The following is a 17190-nucleotide window of genomic DNA, read 5'->3' on the forward strand; positions in this document are numbered from 1 at the left end:
ATGGGGGGAAAAAAAAAAAAAAGTGTGTAATGGTCTGACATGAGATCTTCCTACTCTCTACCTTGGGCTGCTTCTGAAATACCGCTGCATCTTTCATCCTTGCTTTGATTCCCTTCCAGTTTCGGGCAGGATGACATCCTACCTGAGGAGGGAGGGAGTGGGAAGAACGGACCTTTGCATCGCTTGGACTAGGGAAGGTGTCCCTGCCCATGGCATCGGGGCTGGGATGGGGTGAGCTCTGAGGTCCCTTCCAACCGAAATCCTGTGATTCCGCAGGAGTTCCCCGAGTGGATGTTCAGGAGGGATTTTAAGCCCAGGCTGCACTCGGCAGAGCGCAGGATTTGGACAGCACCTGCATGACAGAAGTTTGTGGAGGGCAAAATTCCCCCGCGGAGGGTAAAACACCTTCGTGAACAGAGTCCACTCCCTGATAGACGAGGGCAGGCACTCACCCAAAACCAACCTAGCCCAGGACTAGAATTGCCGCGGGAGAGGAACCCCGGCCACGCAGACCTGAGCCCGCCGTCCACGCACACCGGAGCGCTGCGGGAGCGTCCCCGGGATCAGCCGGGGCCCGCGGGGTCCAGATCCGTGCGGGAGCTCCATCCCGCACCCTCCTCATCGCGGGTCCCGGCTCCATCCCGCACCGTCCTCATCGCGGGTCCCGGCTCCATGCGGGAGCTCCATCCCGCTCCTCCCGCATCCCGGGGTCCCGGCTCCATCCCGCTCCTCCCGCATCCCGGGGTCCCGGCTCCATCCCGCATCTCCCGCATCCCGGGGTCCCGGCTCCATCCCGCACCCTCCTCATCCCGGGGTCCCGGCTCCATCCCGCACCCTCCTCATCGCGGGGTCCCGGCTCCATCCCGCACCCTCCTCATCGCGGGGTCCCGGCTCCATCCCGCACCCTCCTCATCGCGGGGTCCCGGCTCCATCCCGCACCCTCCTCATCGCGGGGTCCCGGCTCCATCCCGCACCCTCCTCATCGCGGGGTCCCGGCTCCATCCCGCACCCTCCTCATCGCGGGGTCCCGGCTCCATCCCGCATCTCCCGCATCCCGGGGTCCCGGCTGCATCCCGCTCCTCCCGCATCCCGGGGGCGCGGCCGCGGCGGGGCGGGGCCGGGGTGTGTCCAGGGATCCGCGCGGGGCGGGCGGGCAGGGCAGCCGTAGGAGGAGGAGGAGGAGGAGGAGGGAGGCAGAGAGGAGAAAGAGGGGGAGGAGAGGAGGCGTTGGGACGCGGCTGGGAGGCGGCGGGCGGGCCATGCTGGAGGCGCGGCGGCACCTGGCGGGCGCGCAGAGCGGGCGGGCGGCGGGACGGGCTCCGCGCCGCGCGTAGGGCGGTGGCGGCGGAGCGGCGGGGGCTGCGCATCCGAGCCGCGCCTCGCATCGCCTCGCCGGGCGGAGGCACCGCCGCTCGCATCCCTCGGCTGAGGCGGAGGAGAGCAGGAGAAGGAGCAGGAGGAGAGGAGGAGGAGGATGAGCCGCGCGGTGCTGGCCTGGCTGGCGCTCTGCGGGAGCCTGGCGGCGCCGCGCCCCGCCCGAGGTGAGGGGACGGCGGGGACGGAGCGGGGACGGAGCGGGGATGGGGGTCGGGGTCGCGCCGGAGCTCCCGCAAAGTCGGAGTCCAAGTGCGCGGGGGACAGGGGAGGTGGCTTTCAGCAGAGTGGCGCTGTCTGGGCTCTCCTTTTCTCTTTATGGATAAGGGAAAAAAAAAAAAAAAAAAAAAAAAAGATAATACTTATCTGTGCATTTGAAATAGAAGCCGGCGGACGATCCAGCCTCAGACACGTTCTGTTTTGAAACTATGCTTAATTAGAGGGGAAAGAAATGCCGTGAGAGCTTAAATGTAATCCAGATGAGCGGCTGGGAAGATTTAATATCCGCAGAGCTGTCCCCACCGCTTTTCCCTTCTTTCCTCCAGCCCTCCCCAGCCACCCGTCCTCACTGTAATTTGGAGGCTGCTAGCTCCGAGCCGGGGACCCAGCAAAACGCGGAGCAGTTTGCAAACACGTTCGGGAGCTTGAGCATCTCAGCAGCAGCCGGCAGTTCTTGCCAGGAGACCCTTTCGCTGCCTCCCTCTAATTAGGTCTTCTCCATCCTAAAACACCTTCTCGGTGTCTCACCCCCTTCCAAAACAAACCAAACAAAAACCCTCCCGAAAAAGAAAACGCCGACGCTACCCCGGGGAGACAACTTTAGGTCTCTTGGGAGTTCTCTTTATTATTTACATTAACCAGTTCTTGCAGGCTGCGGGGCTTTACTCCCCTCTCGTTGAAAAGTTGTAGGAGCTCGTCGAGCGAGGAGATGATGTGTGGGGGAATGGGCAGCAGAAAGCTCGGGGGGCTGCCCGGGGCGGTGGGCGATCGCTCCCTGCCCGTCCCGTCGCATCCTGTCCCTCCCGGGCACCCTCCGCACCCACGGGGACGGCGCTGGGCTCGGCTCCGGGATCCCCGTGGGTCCCCTGCTCTTGCCCGCAGCCCCCCCGAGGACTCTGCTGGTCCTCTGCGAGCTCCGAGCATCCTCCTGTGCCGCGGATGTTCCGTCTCTGTGCGATCCCACCCGCCGTGGAGAGCCCCTCCGTCCTCCTGCTTGGTACAACAGCTGGTGTCCTAATGAGTGCCAGAATATTCCCGCTGACTTTTAGACCCGTTCCCCTCATTATTAACTTTTTTTTTTTTTTTTTTGAGGTTTCAAAATGTATCCGTTAAAAACTGAATATTTTATTAGCCCTTAAATTATTCAGCACGGTGGCTTCTCAAAATCTGGTAGCATTCACACAGTTGCAGTGAGCATGTGATAGCTTATGCAATATGTCCTTGTACCTGCAGCTTATTCCCCAAAGTCTCTGTTTTAAGCAGAAGATAACTGTATCTGCCATAAAACCTGGACTTGTCATGCACTGGGCTTCTTTGGAACTTATGATAGCTCACATCTGTGATGTTTTCTCATTAAAGTCTACAGTTTTGCCATGGTTTCAGGTAACTTCAGAAGAGAGAGAACTTAATAGGTTTTCTAGCAGAAGTGAGATAGGAAGGAAAAAAATCCATTTTCTCTGTGATTGCTTAAGCTGTGATTCTTCAGTTAAAGGCTTGTCCTTGGCTCCCGAAAAGAAACAGAAGAAAATTATACTGGGTCTTTTTTTTGTGTGCTGAAATGGAGCAAAATGCTGCTTGAGAAGTCATATATAGTAGGTTAATTTTGGTGGCTGTCATAACATTTACTTTTAATAGATCCCCTCAAAGTTGCAATGACTCTAAGCACTGTGAGTAACCAAAACTCTTTCCGAAGAAGGTTTTGAACAGTGCTGAACTTGTCTCAACACCACTCACTATGAGTCCATACCCATAATGGTGTAGATTGAAAACCAGTGGGGGTAAATTCCAAGTGCAGATGATGAAAATTGAGTCATATACTTCATTACTGACCTGTGTTTCAAGCCTACTCTTGAAGAAAAAGGCTGACTGCTTTTCTTCTTGGAGCTTTGTAAAGTAATGGTGGAGGTCGAAATCCTGTTTATTCGTGATAAGAAACCCCACATTTTGCTTTTTGTGTTTGGAACAAATGCATAGTATGTCAGCAAATTTGGGGTGGGAGTTCTTTTTGTCTTTTTGCTGTTGTTGTTGGTTTTAAGGGAGAGAGAAGGGTGATAAAGATGGAAAGACAGTAATGGAGAAAAAGTCATCTCAATGGGAGACTGTCATTTTCTTCTTCCTGGCCAGTCTGATAAATTTGCAATCTCATGCACTGTAACAGGAGCCTGGTCTTCAGAGATGTGTTTATATGCAAGTACATGATGAAACCAGCCTTCAAGGGTGCAGGGACTTCCAGCCCTTAGCTTGCAAGAAAGATGCAGGTGCATTTTTAATAAGCAATGTCCTTTTATACATATTTAAAAACAGCTGTAAGCTTTTACATTTGCTGCTGTTGCTGTTCCTTGGTCAAATTTGAATGCCAGGCACTCTGGTGCTTTACTGTGAGTGGACAGCCAGTAACTACCAGATTGACTACAGAGACTACAAGAGATTATTTCAGGAGGAGGAAACAGAGTGCATCCCACCTGCAGTAATACAGGCTCATGAGTACCACTGTGTATTTTTTGTAGGGGTAAATAAGCCAGCAGCTTTAAGAGCAGTCAGTGAAGGCTGGGATCAGATGAAAGGAAAGCATGATTTAAAAGTGCTGATTTGGTTCTGAGATACACCTCTGGCCATGGTGTAAGCTGATCAACAACAGTAACAGGACTGTAGGTGCATCCCACACCTTCATGATAAACATTTTGCAACAGAACCTTCTGAAAAATTACCATTTGAGTTGTTACAGTGAAGCTGCTCCCTGGGTTGTATGGTGCTTCTCCACTTAGCTGTTGGCTGAGTTTGTATGTGTGGTTTGCCTAAAAATTATATTGACATTGCTGAAAACAGGCAAGTCTAATTCTTTATTTTATGACCCTGTCCTATCAGCCTGAGCGAAAAACTCTGGAACTTTGAAGGAAGTGCTCAAAGATGTTGCTTTTTCTCTGTTACAGTGGGGACTTTCACTATCTCTGAGTCTTAGAAGTTTCTATAAAGCCCCTTTCTGCAGCTGGAATCAGCTGCAAGGAGCAAAAGTGCTGAGAAACAAGAGAGGTAAACTGTAGCCTTGTTCTCACGTATCTATACTGAAAGGCTGAAAAGATCACAGAGGCTTTTAAAGACCAAGATTCTTCTGTTTTACTGAATGCCTTTGCATCTTTGGACAGCATCTGCTTCTGTACAAAGTGCTGACAGTGTGACCCTGCATAATGATTTTCACTGTTCTTTCAACAAATTACATTTGTATTCAAATTGATTTTCCATGACTGCTCATATAGCCTCCAGAAAGCATATAGTGGATATACTGTTGTACTCTCTACGTGTCTGGTCAGCCTAGGACAAAATTTGATGTCAAGCCATGCATTATTATAACTGGAATTAATCGTTCTGGTAGTATTAGGTTTTTGGTTTTTTAATTATTTTTTTTTTTTTTCATGTGCCCAGCCTCCTATTTCACTGCCCTTAATGTCCTTATCCTTTGTGTCTCTTTTCAAAGGATATACTTCATAGAAGGTTGTGTATCAATGGCACCATAGGGGAAAGGGTCACTGTCTTATCTTCCCTCCTCCACATTTTTTCAATTACTGTTCTATTGAAAATCAAGGAAATTATCCACTCTGGCAGTTATTTCAAAAGACAGTAACTTTTAATTAAGATTTTTATGCCTTAAATTAGCTGTTTATGCAGCACATGTCTCTACAACAGCAGTAACAAACTCACAGCCTGAGTGAAAGCCCCTTCAAGCCTAAGTGAAGCTGCTTGGGGAAGCTGTGCTTAAGAAACTGCAAGAATCAGAGATAAATCTCTGTTATTCTCAAATTTACTGTGAGTCACATAGGATTTGGTGTGTTACTGTTTTCATCTTAGTCTCTTAAAAGTCTAAAACTTAGGTAAGCCACAGACTCAGGATTCCTGAAATTCTAAAGGATGGTTGGTGCTGTATTACAAGTGAGATTAGGTTTTATTAGATGATGAAAAAATTGTCCCCTGTGAGGGTGGGCAGGGCTGGCACAGGGTGCCCAGAGCAGCTGTGGCCGCCCCTGGATCCCTGGCAGTGCCCAAGGCCAGGCTGGACACTGGGGCTTGGAGCATCTGGGACAGTGGAAGGTGTCCCTGCCATGGCTGGGGTGGCACTCTGTTGAGTTTGAATAAATATGGGTTGAACAACAAACAGGTATTAATTTAAATCTCAGAACAGGTTCACAGACAAAATACAGTGAAGTCTCAGTCAGATGATGTGCTAGAAAATAAAAGATGAGTCAAAAGATTCAAGTCCAAAGAAGGGTTGTAAGAATGTTGACATCTGCAAAATTAAAACCTCTGGAAAACCCTGTTTTATATTGGAGGACCAAAACTCATTTTGCATTTAAAGTTCAGGGGACAACCTAGGGAAAGGCAAATTCAGCCTAAATTTGTGTTAAGTCAGTCTGAAGAATAATGGCTCTAACTTTTATTTTTTATAGGAAACTTGGATGTTATGTTTGAGGGAGAACAACTCACTGTGTGTAGTGACAGCAGGGTAGGGCTGATTTTCTAACAATCTATTTAGAGGGTAGAACAGCTTTTTTGCCATTCATATTGTAGGAACAGAGCAAGGATCTGTCCAAACTCAGTACCTGCAGCTGTGGGTCTGTGTGCTCTGGAGGGGGGATTGAATGAGCAGCTGTGACCCGGGAATCTGGAGGTGCAGAACCTGCACCACACCTTCATGCTTTGAGGTTTTATCAAATCTCAGTCTTGCTGGTGAGGGGATATACTTGACATATTTGTGGGTTTTTTATTCATTTGTTTGTGTGGTTTTTTTTTTTCTTCCCTCTAATCAGCAAGCTGTGTTACCTTTCATCACAGCGGGGGTGTTCTTCTATTTTGAGATCCTAAAGCTGAGAAATGAAGCAGACCATGATTATCTAATAAAGTCTCTAGCTAATCCAGCTAATAACTACATGTGGTGTGAGTGTGTGTGAATGTGTTATCATGTGAAACACACATAAAAACATACTAATTTTACATAATGTATAGCAGCTAGATGCAAACATACTGTACTTTGGGTACTTTTTTACATAATGTAATTTGGGTATATTGACACTCCAGAGACCGTACGGAGGAATTGCAGCCACTTATGTGCCTCACATCTGGTCTGATACTTAGAAGTTTAGGAAATGTTAGATAAGACCCAATCATCCTATGAATTCCTGATGTGCAGCTCTGTATTTGAAGTAGGAATTTTTATATGCGAAAGAAGCACCGTCTAGGATTTTGTATTTTTTTGAGATTATTGACAGTATTCCTCACTCCACGCACCTAAAACTTTTTACTGAGGGGTCATTTGTGGGCAAATGGGGGTTTTAAGACTCTTTATAAAAGACTTGTGTCCATAAGACTTACATATTGTGACTTGTATATATGTCTTTGGTAAAGTTGTTTGAAGATGGACAAGTAAATACTGACACAACCACAGAATATGCTGATTTGGGAGGGACCTACAAGGTCCCTACACAGACACCCCAAAATCCCACCCTGTACATCCCTGGCAGCTCCTGGAGCTCTGGGGCCGTGCCCCTTCCCTGAGGAGCCTGTTCAGTGTCCAGCACCCTGAGGGGAAGAATCTTTTCCTGATACCCAGTTCAAACCTGTCTGACACAGCTTCAGGCCATTCCTTGGTGCTGTCCCTGTCCCAGGAGCAGAGATCAGAGCTGCCCTCCCTCTCCCCTCATGAGGAAGCCGCAGGGCTGCACTGAGGGCTCCCCTCGGTCTCCTCCATCCCAATGGCCCCGGTGCCTCGGCTGCTCCTGGCTCAGCTTCCCTCAGGCCCGTGCCCGTCCCCAGGCCTCCTTTGCTCACTCCCTGACACTCAGTGCCATTGTCACCCTGCCCCCAGACTGAGCCAGGAGTGCAGGTGAGGCCACCCGGCCCAGAGCAGAGCAGGACGATCCCTCCCTGGCCCGGCCGGCCGTGCTGGGCCCGGAGCCCCAGGACAGGGATGTCCCTCCTGGCTCCAGCCACCCATTGCCCAGGGCCTTTCCCTGGCACTGCTCCCATTGCCCATTGCCCATTGCCCATTGCCCAGAGCCTTTCCCTGCCACTGCTCCCATTGCCCAGGGCCTTTCCCTGGCACTGCTCCCACTGCCCAGGGCCTTTCCCTGGCACTGCTCCCATTGCCCAGGGCCTTTCCCTGGCACTGCTCCCACTGCCCAGGGCCCAGGCCTTTCCCTGCCACTGCTCCCATTGCCCAGGGCCTTTCCCTGCCACTGCTCCCATTGCCCAGGGCCTTTCCCTGGCACTGCTCCCATTGCCCAGGGCCTTTCCCTGCCACTGCTCCCATTGCCCAGGGCCTTTCCCTGTCACTGCTGTCCAGCCTTTCATTGCCCATTGCCCAGAGCCTTTCCCTGGCACTGCTCCCATTGCCCAGGGCCTTTCCCTGCACTGCTCCCATTGCCCAGGCTGTCCCTGCACCCAGGGCTGCCCCGTCCCAGGGGCACAAACCTGCCCTTGTGGCCTCACAGGGCTGGAGCTGGCCCAGGCCTCTCCTCTGTCATACTGCCCTCGAGGGAATCCACACCTCCCCCAGTTTTGTATCATCTGTGAGCTTGCTCTGGATCCCTTCCAGTCCTACATCCACCTGGATTTATGAGGATGATGAGCAGGATGGAGTTCCAGCCTGATGTCACACCAGTCACTGTCGCCTTTGTGCCTGACCCATGACCCAGCTGCTCACCCATCTCACTGTGTGTTTGTCCGGCTGTGGGATGGACAGTTTGTCCAGGGCAATCCTGGAAGAGACAGTTTGGACAGCTTTCCTGAAATCCTGAAAGATTCCGTCAACTGGCTTCCCCTGTCCCACTGGGTGGGTCACCTTGTCACAAGGGGCAAACAGGTGTGACGAGCAGGACTTTGCCCTCATGAAGCCATGCTGGCTGTGACCAGTGATTGCCTTATCCTTATTGGTGTTATTCAATACTTCCCAGAATAATCTTCTCCATACCTTTACCAGGCCCTGAAGTGAGACTGACAGACAGTTTTTCTAGGGTCCTCCTTCTTGCTCTCCTCGAAAAGTGGGGCATTTTCCACCTTCCAGTCATCTGGGACTTCTCCGGACTACAAAGACCACTCAAAAATCATCAAGAGACATTTTGTGATGGCATCAGCATCTCTTTGAGGATTCTTGGATAAATCCCATTAGGCCCCATAGCTGGAGCAGCAGACTGGGATTAGCAGGGGACCCCCCATTAGTGAAGATGTGATGATTCTCACAGCTCAGGGCACTGGGGATCCCTTGGTCCATCCAAAGGAGGAGGCAAAGGATGAATTGAACACCTCAGCCTTGTCCCTGTCCCTGTCTGTCCCTCAACCTGGAATGGGCCAGTGGCATTTTTGCACTGCCATTATGTTATTCAGAATCTCTTTTAGTTGTCCCCCACAGTTCTGGCAGCCCCAACTCCATCTGAGCTTCGGATTTTTCCACATGAATTTCCTCTCTCCACTGACAGCATCTCCATGTTCTTCCCATGCCACCTGGCCCTGCCCACACTGCTCACACACCTTCCTTTATTGCCTTATTTCCAAGAGAATATTCCTGTTCAGCCAAGGCTATCCTTCTGCCTGTGCTGTTTAAAGTGGAGAATCCTGGATTATCTCAGCTCTCCCAACTGCAGCAGCAGAACGACAGGTTCCGGGTTTTAGGATTTCAGGCACAGTATTTAAAGCAGCAAGCTGAAGTGCACAGATGACAGCAGGGAGGAGCAGCAGATGGATAAGGAGGCTCAAGAAGATCAGCGCTCCTTCAGCAGAGCCAGGGCAGGAGCTTGGCACATCCCAGCAGGAATCTGATGATGTGAGAGAAAAATGTGCCTCAGATTTTTGGGTTGTTCATGACCCTGGAGGCTGCAGGGGGCAGGGAGGAGGTGGGAGGCTGGGTGTGGGATTTCTCAAGGGGCTGAGGGTCACCTGGGAGGGGTGACCACCCTGCTCAGCTCTCCCAGGTGCTGTGTGGGAGGGTGGGGTCAGATACAGAGGCATAACCCACATCAAGCCCTGGCTCCTGATTAAAGCTGATTGAAAAATTTCCTAAACCAAAATGCTCTATCAGAATATTGCAATTCTGTACACACAGTAGTTTAGCTCTTGAGCAGCCTCACTCTGGAGTGTGGCTTGCACACCTGGGACAGCACAAGCTCAGGTGACTGTTCTTCACAATATGGATTTGAACCACACAGTTTCAAATTTTTAATTTTGGTGAAAAGCAAGGCATTTTCTCAGTGTTTTGCAAATAGTCTTCTCTCCTTCTTCCTGCCCCTTACCCCTTGCAACTAATTTTTTCCTTGATTATTTTCAATTCTAAACAACACAAGGCATTTATGCATAGTCAGATTATGGTCCTACTGTAGGATAAAGCTACAATTTAGACATAGAGTGCAGTAACTTTTTGACAAGCCAAAAAAAGCCCCAAACCAAACGTGAAAGAGATGACTGCATTGCTAATTTTTAGCTGCAGCTATTTTATTTGCTGAGCTTCTGTGTAGGGAGGCTGAAAAAAAAAAATCTCTGCAAAAACTGCTTTTTCCCCTATCATTGTCAAGATGCTGTGTCAACCTGCATAATTATGGAGAGCTGTGACAGCAGAGCATAAATAACAGTAATTTCTGGCATCTGATTACCCATGTCTTAGGTTTCTGCAACAGTGAAGCTACAACAGATCACACAAGTAACACTTACAGATAAGACTTGCATGCTCCAAGAAGAGGCATGAAAAATAGGGAAAAAAAAGTAGATTTATTTTATGTTTAGCATTTGTTTGCATCTTTCAGTCTGTCTCTCCCTCATGTAGGAGAGCTTTTACCATTGCTGGGTGTCATTCCACACAACCAGACCCTGAAATCCAAGTTTCCTTCTGATTACTCTGTATTACAGTTCTTTAGACCATTCTGCTTTAATTTGTTTGCAAGCATTTTTTCCTTTGGTTTTTCTTTTTTTTTTACTCCTTTTCCAGCTCAGACTTTTGAAGTAGAGATGGAGAAACTATTACTTGCAATGTAACTTGTCAGATTCCTTGCTTGTGTGAGGAATTGCATGGGATTGCTTTACAAGGTCTTTTCTAGGTTAAAAACTAAGACCCACTAGCTGATTGCTTTCAGATACCATTCCAGAACTGTTTTAAAACCATGCAGTGCTATTTATTTGAACAATTTTAAGGGGAGATTAGCTTGATACTGTGAATAATGTACAGTGTGGATGGGGAAATGATGTGCTGCTGTCATGGCTGAAATGACCTAGTAGCTCCTTTCCATGGAGCTTGCTATGTATGTTCCTTTAATGATGCTTCTGTGTAATTTCTTTAATGTCTTTTTTATGCTTTACCTTCAGACCTTGTACAGAATGTTGCACTCCCTACAGTAGCCCTTCAGGATAAAGATCAACCTCTTTGATAACAACTTTCATTTTCTTGGGTGTGATCAAGCCCATCCTATTCTGACACCTTGCCTTTCTTCACCAGGCTTCTCTTCAACCTGGTATCCTTATTCAGGGAGATTAATTCTTTCAGAAATTTCTCTTAGAAATGCTGCATTTTTGTACTGTGGCACAGTTACAGGAATGCTTTGATTCCTTCCCAGGGTGGTGTTACTTAACCTTAAACTCTACTCTAAATGTGGTTCTTCTGGTTCAGCCTGTCACTAAAGTTATAAGAAAAAAAATGAAAAAGGATAATTGAAGCAATGTCATTCATAGCTGGGAATGTAGTGTCAGATGTGTCCTTTCTTTGTGAAATCCATTGAGGAAGAAAAAAATCAAAGCAACATTCTGAACAGGAGCTTGGAAATCAGCTGGAATAAAGTGTGATTGACTATATATATTGACTTAATGTTAATGCCACATCTATATTGGTTCACACAGCAGGAGCAGTGATTGCTCTAGCATGCCTCAATATCTTTCAGTAGAGATGAATAATTACATAAAAGTGTGCATTTAAAAGCATTTTATTATGGAACAATAGAATGGTTTGGGTTGGAAGGGACCCCAAATCTCATGCAGTGCCACCCCAGCCATGGCAGGGACACCTCCCACTGTCCCAGGTGCTCCCAGCCCCAGTGTCCAGCCTGGCCTTGGGCACTGGAGGGATCCAGGGGCAGCACAGCTGCTCTGGGCACTCTCACAGGGAAGAATTTCCTCCTAATAATTAATTTAAACCTACTCTCTGTCAGCTTGAAGCCAAAATGCTGAGTGTGTGTAAAAGTAGAGCACTAAAAGGTGCAGCTCTGACTTTTAGGTCAGCAGTTTGGTCAAGGAGGGGTGAAAAATATATCTGGTCTGTAGGAAACTCCCTGAGTCTCCAAATTTTTATTATTTTTTGCTTCAAGACAAAGCTGAGACGAGCAACTCTGTGAGATTTGATAGTTTGGCCAAAGCCCATCTAATTTCTCTTCCAGTAGCTTTTCCCTAATTCCAGCACTAGTCTTACTCAGAACAGTAAAGTTCTAAAAAATTGTAGAAAAAAGGTAGTTTGGCACGGGCAGGGATGTTGAACACTGGATGTGCCCTCAGCTGGTTCCTTCAGGGGTGACTTATAGTTTTATCAGTGTCAGATTTACGCATTTTTTGCCAAGAAATACATTTCTGCACCAACCCTAAGGCACAGGGTTCCAGATTTCCCCCTGCCTCGAGTACAGCTGGGTGTTCCCCTCTGTGGAAATGTACAGAAGTCAGATCCATGAGCATCCCTTGCATTCCTGTCTGCTTTCCCTTGGCATGGATGAAGGCAGAGGAGGAAATCCCACATCTCCCTGGCCATCTCACCATCCCTGGGGCAGATACAGAATTGATTAACTTAGTCTATCCCAGCAGGTTATTTTGTTGAGGACAAATTTGGTTGTTTTTTTTTCCTTCCCTAATTGTTGCAAATATTTGTCTTGTGGATAAAGATTGCTCTTGGGCCACGCAGAGCAGGCGAGGCTCTGAAGCTCCCCACGTGCTCTCAGTGGAAACAGGAGAAGCTGCTTGCCTTAGAAATCCTGCTCTGGCTTAATTCCAGGCAAGAAATCTGTTTTAAAACTACCAGGGAGTCGATGTGGTTCTGGCTCCTTCATTCAGACCCGCTGAAGGCTGAGCAGAAAGAAAGAAAGAAAAAATGGTTAAAATAATTTTGTGCTTCAGGAGTAAAAAAAGAGAAAACTCTTCAAAATGTCTGGGACTAGTGACTGACTAATTTTGACCAATTAGCCTGCTGCTTGATTGTTTGGGGTTTTTGATAAACAAATTCCTGAGGTTTTGTGGGGTTTTAAAAAATTTCCTGTAGACAGTAATAAACAATTAAAAATCAGTACATTGGTTTCTTTTCCAGTTGAATTCTGGCTAAAGCATTATATTTGCAGAAAAAATATGAAGATAATTTTAAATTATTTCTAAACATTTCCTTTGGAGGCAGAGGAGGGAAGGAGAAATATCCCAAAACTGTACCCCAGCTTCACTGGAATAAAAATCACTGGTACGCAATTATATCTATAGGAGCAGAGCTGAAGAATTGTAAAAACCTATACTTTTAATCATTTCTGAGTTTCAAGAAGCCACCCTTTCACTCTGTTAATGCTCTAATAATAATAATTGTGAAGTCTTGTGCTAGCATCTTTCATAGCAATCTTTTTTCCCTTATGTCACATCAAGCCTTTTTCCTGTCGTTGCCACCCATCTCTTATCCTTGACATGTCTGTACCTTCCATCCCTGAAGTCTGAAAACAAAGGTCTATACATCAAGTAGAAAAAGGCATCTACTTTTAAGAGAAATGATGAGTTTTGATGACTTATGCTTGATAAAAGCCTTGTTTTGAGTCTCCTGTAGTGCCAGCTCCAGCATTGCAGCCACAGCAGCTGCTTGAATATCTATCTCATTTTGTGTGTGAGAGAGAAGTGTTGGTGTACTGGAAATATTTTCCCAAAGAGTTTCAGGGATCTCACAAACAGGGAATCATCTGGAAATGCTGTTTCAGGAGAGCTCTCAGTTAATGTCATTCTGTGTTATTCTCACTTTATTACCGTGCAAGCAGGAGATTCTCATTTATTTTTCATTTTCAAAATGAGGTGCAAGAAGCCTTTCAATTGAAATTGAAAATGGCTGGCCTGTTTACAACATGATATATGTATCTTGTAACAGTTGGGCTAATTTTTAAAAGCCTTTTATGTTGGGTCTCTGACCATATTTTCTGTAGGAAAAGCAGCTGTGGATAGAGCCTGGCTTTGTTCTGCCCCATTTTTCTGTTAAGATACAGAAGTAAGATTACTGAAGATTCTAGAGATATTACATGTGTTCTTTGAAAAAGAACAACATAAAAGAGACAAAATTGCTGTTCTAGTAGATTACAGGCTAGAGTGTGTATCTGCTGAAATTTGCCTTATGGAAGGCGCTTCTTCAAAGTTGATGTAGTTTAAAAAATAAAATACTATCTTGTTTTTCCCCCTACCCTTCTTGAATCACCCCTGCTTTTTGGCTTCACCCAGGCTTTGTGCTCTGGGGAGCAGCCTGGAGGGTGGGCATCATTCCACCAGGGCTGATGAATTCCTGTTTCTTCTGTCTGGGTGAAAAGGGAGAGTATTTAGTCTTGATGCTCTTTAAGGAATAACAGACCCCATATTCTCCTTCTGGAAATGAGAAATTTGAAGAAATCACATCCCTTTGGAGTTTGTGGTGTGGTGCCAGTGCTGTTCTTGGGGCTGCACAGGTGTGTCCCCACATGGTCCTGTCAGTCTGGCTTAAAATGGTAGTGGCAGGAATTCTGCAAGAATGGATTAGCTGGGGAGGAGGGTTTGTTGCTGCATAGCCATGCTAATTTTTTTTTTTATTTATTTTTTCTTTTTGCTTTTGCCTTTTCCTAACATATCTGTAAGCACTAACACAGGACAGGTTTTTATCCAGTATTTATATTCTGGAAGCGTTCACCAAAAAGTGAAAAGTGCTGGTGATGTTTGTAGACAAAACAGGTTTCTGCATTCAGTACAGCTATCTCAGGCTGTCAAAAAAATTGTCTGGGAATATTCCCCTGCATTAAAAATAACTATATTTATCCTTGGTATCTGTGTAGTGACCTAGTTTGTTTATCACTAACTACCTTGAATTTTTCGACTGCATATACTGTTGTCTGGCAGACAAAAAAAAGAAATGCATTTCTATATTTACTTATTTATTAATCTACTTTTGTGGAAAGAGGTATAATTCTCTTCTGTCTGGCTGGACTTCTTTTGTTTCTTCAAGCATGAGGTTTTAATGAAATCCTGATTTCTTCCTTTGCTCAAAGGCTTTATATGGAATTTTTCACTTTTCATGGAACTCTTCAGTTAATTAATAGCCTTCTAATAGTTCTGATAATTATCCATGTTACAAGCTATAATGGCCAAGAACTGGAGCCAGGTGCAGTACACTTAGGGAAGGAAATGTAGACAAAAAACCCTTAGTGTGTCGAGTATGATGTTATTTAAAAATATTTTCAGATTATATTATACCCTAAACCACTGCTTTTCTCTGGTTTATTATTTTATCCCTTTTTCTTTTTCTTTGGTTTATTTTTCTTCTTCTTTTTTTTTCATTTCTCAATTTGAACACTGTTGAACTTCAGGATTTTTGATATTTCAGTTGGTGGTTCAAAGACCAAAGGCTCTGATAGATGTTAATCCAAACTTGATGTTGAAAGTAGGTTGCTTTTCAGATTTAACTTTTTGAGGAATATGGATCTTTGTGGCTTCTCTTGATTTTAATAATGCAGTGACACTTCTGTTGAATATAGCCACAATAGCTTTATGCTGAAGCTGCCTCTAGATTAATGTCTGCAGCTTTGCCAAAACTATTATCTATATTGCAAGCTGTCACTTTATATCCAAACTAAATAATTAAATCTTCAGATCAGATGTACAGTTTTTTATTATTATAGACATAGTTTAGGATTTTATGGTTTCAAAGAACCGTGGGGAAAAAAAAGAACTGTATTGCAGCCTGCTGGAGAGTGGGCTAAAACCTCTGTGAAATTTTTGATTGTTAAGTTACATTCCTTGGTTTGGATTCCCGTTTTTCAGGCAAAAACAGTGATAAACACTGCCAGCACTAAATTAGGTGTTTCAGGCCTTATCTGGGAGTCTCTTAGTGATCTAGTCTGGGACCCTTAATCTGAGTTGCTTGCCAGCAATTGTGTAAAACATTTATCAATTTTTTTAATACAAAATGGTGAGGTCACCCTTTTGCAATGAGCCAGTTGGGTGACACTATTCATACCCAAAATTAACACCTCTGTCTTTCAAGTATCAGTGTTGCAGGTGGCTGTTGACTTTTGCCAACAGCTCCAGTCCTGTCTTGTGAGACAGGAGGGAAATCTAAGTGAGTACCCCCAAATGAGCTGTGGGTAGGACTGCCATTATGGAGGAAGCTGGTAACTCAGAATTTCTGATATCACATCTCAGGTCTGTTCCTCATTTCTGCTTTTGCAGCTGTAGGGGACTAAACAAAGGGAGGAAAAAAGGGGAAAATAATACAACTTCCCCCTGGGTGTGTGGGACAGCATGGACAGGATGGATTTCATCCAAGGGTGTTGGGACCGAGGCAGTTCCTGTGCAGGGTGAGACATCTGTCACCTCTGGGACACTCAGGGGTGACCTGGACCATCTCTGGGACTCCCAAGGGATGACCTGGACCCATTTCTGGGACACCCAGGGGTGACCTGGACCCATCTGTCCCCTCTGGGACACCCAGGGGTGACCTGGACCCATCTGTCACCTCTGGGACACCCAGGGGTGACCTGGACCCATCTGTCCCCTCTGGGACACCCAGGGATGAACTGGACCCACCTCTGGGACACCCAGGGATGACCTGGACCCACCTCTGGGACACCCAAGGGATGACCTGGACCCATCTGTCACCTCTGGGACACCCAGGGGTGACCTGGACCCATGTGTCACCTCTGGGACTCCCAAGGGATGACCTGGACCCATTTCTGGGACACCCAGGGATGACCTGGACCCATCTGTCCCCTCTGGGACACCCAGGGGTGACCTGGACCCATCTGTCACCTCTGGGACACCCAGGGGTGACCTGGACCCACCTCTGGGACACCCAGGGATGACCTGGACCCACCTCTGGGACACCCAAGGGATGACCTGGACCCATCTGTCACCTCTGGGACACCCAGGGGTGACCTGGACCCACCTCTGGGACACCCAGGGATGAACTGGACCCACCTCTGGGACACCCAGGGGTGACCTGGACCCAGGTGTCACCTCTGGGACACCCAGGGATGACCTGGACCCACCTCTGGGACACCCAGGGGTGACCTGGACCCATCTCTGGGACACCCAGGGATGACCTGGACCCATCTCTGGGACACCCAGGGATGAACTGGACCCATCTCTGGGACACCCAGGGGTGACCTGGACCCAGGTGTCACCTCTGGGACACCCAGGGGTGACCTGGTGACCAAAGGTGGATGTTGCAGCCCTGCTCCCACAAGCCCAGCAGTTCAGCTGCAGGGCAGCTCCTGGGAAAAGCAGGGAGCACGTTCCTGCTGTGGGGTGGAGAAGGTCCTGGGGCTGCCAGCACGGTCTGAATCACACCTGGCCCACCTGATGGCCTGGGGAGAGGTGGCTGGAGGGGTGTGG

The 17190-nt window shown here is 47.3% G+C and overlaps 1 protein-coding gene across 2 annotated transcripts in view; it reads left to right on the forward strand.

The window, feature by feature from the left end:
- The first annotated feature begins 1269 nt into the window (after window positions 1-1269).
- The window catches only part of EDIL3 (EGF like repeats and discoidin domains 3), a 236791-nt gene continuing 220870 nt past the window's right edge, over window positions 1270-17190 (forward strand). Inside the window, exon 1 of one of the 2 annotated variants that reach the window (XM_056513351.1) lies at window positions 1270-1541. In XM_056513351.1, coding sequence (XP_056369326.1) covers window positions 1475-1541 — 67 coding nt within the window. In that variant the 5' untranslated portion in view covers window positions 1270-1474. The remainder of the gene's footprint in view (window positions 1542-17190) is intronic. The other variant, XM_056513352.1, reaches the window with a different exon arrangement.

Source organism: Oenanthe melanoleuca, chromosome Z, assembly GCF_029582105.1.
Source record: "Oenanthe melanoleuca isolate GR-GAL-2019-014 chromosome Z, OMel1.0, whole genome shotgun sequence".
Classification (NCBI taxonomy): Eukaryota; Metazoa; Chordata; class Aves; order Passeriformes; family Muscicapidae; genus Oenanthe; species Oenanthe melanoleuca.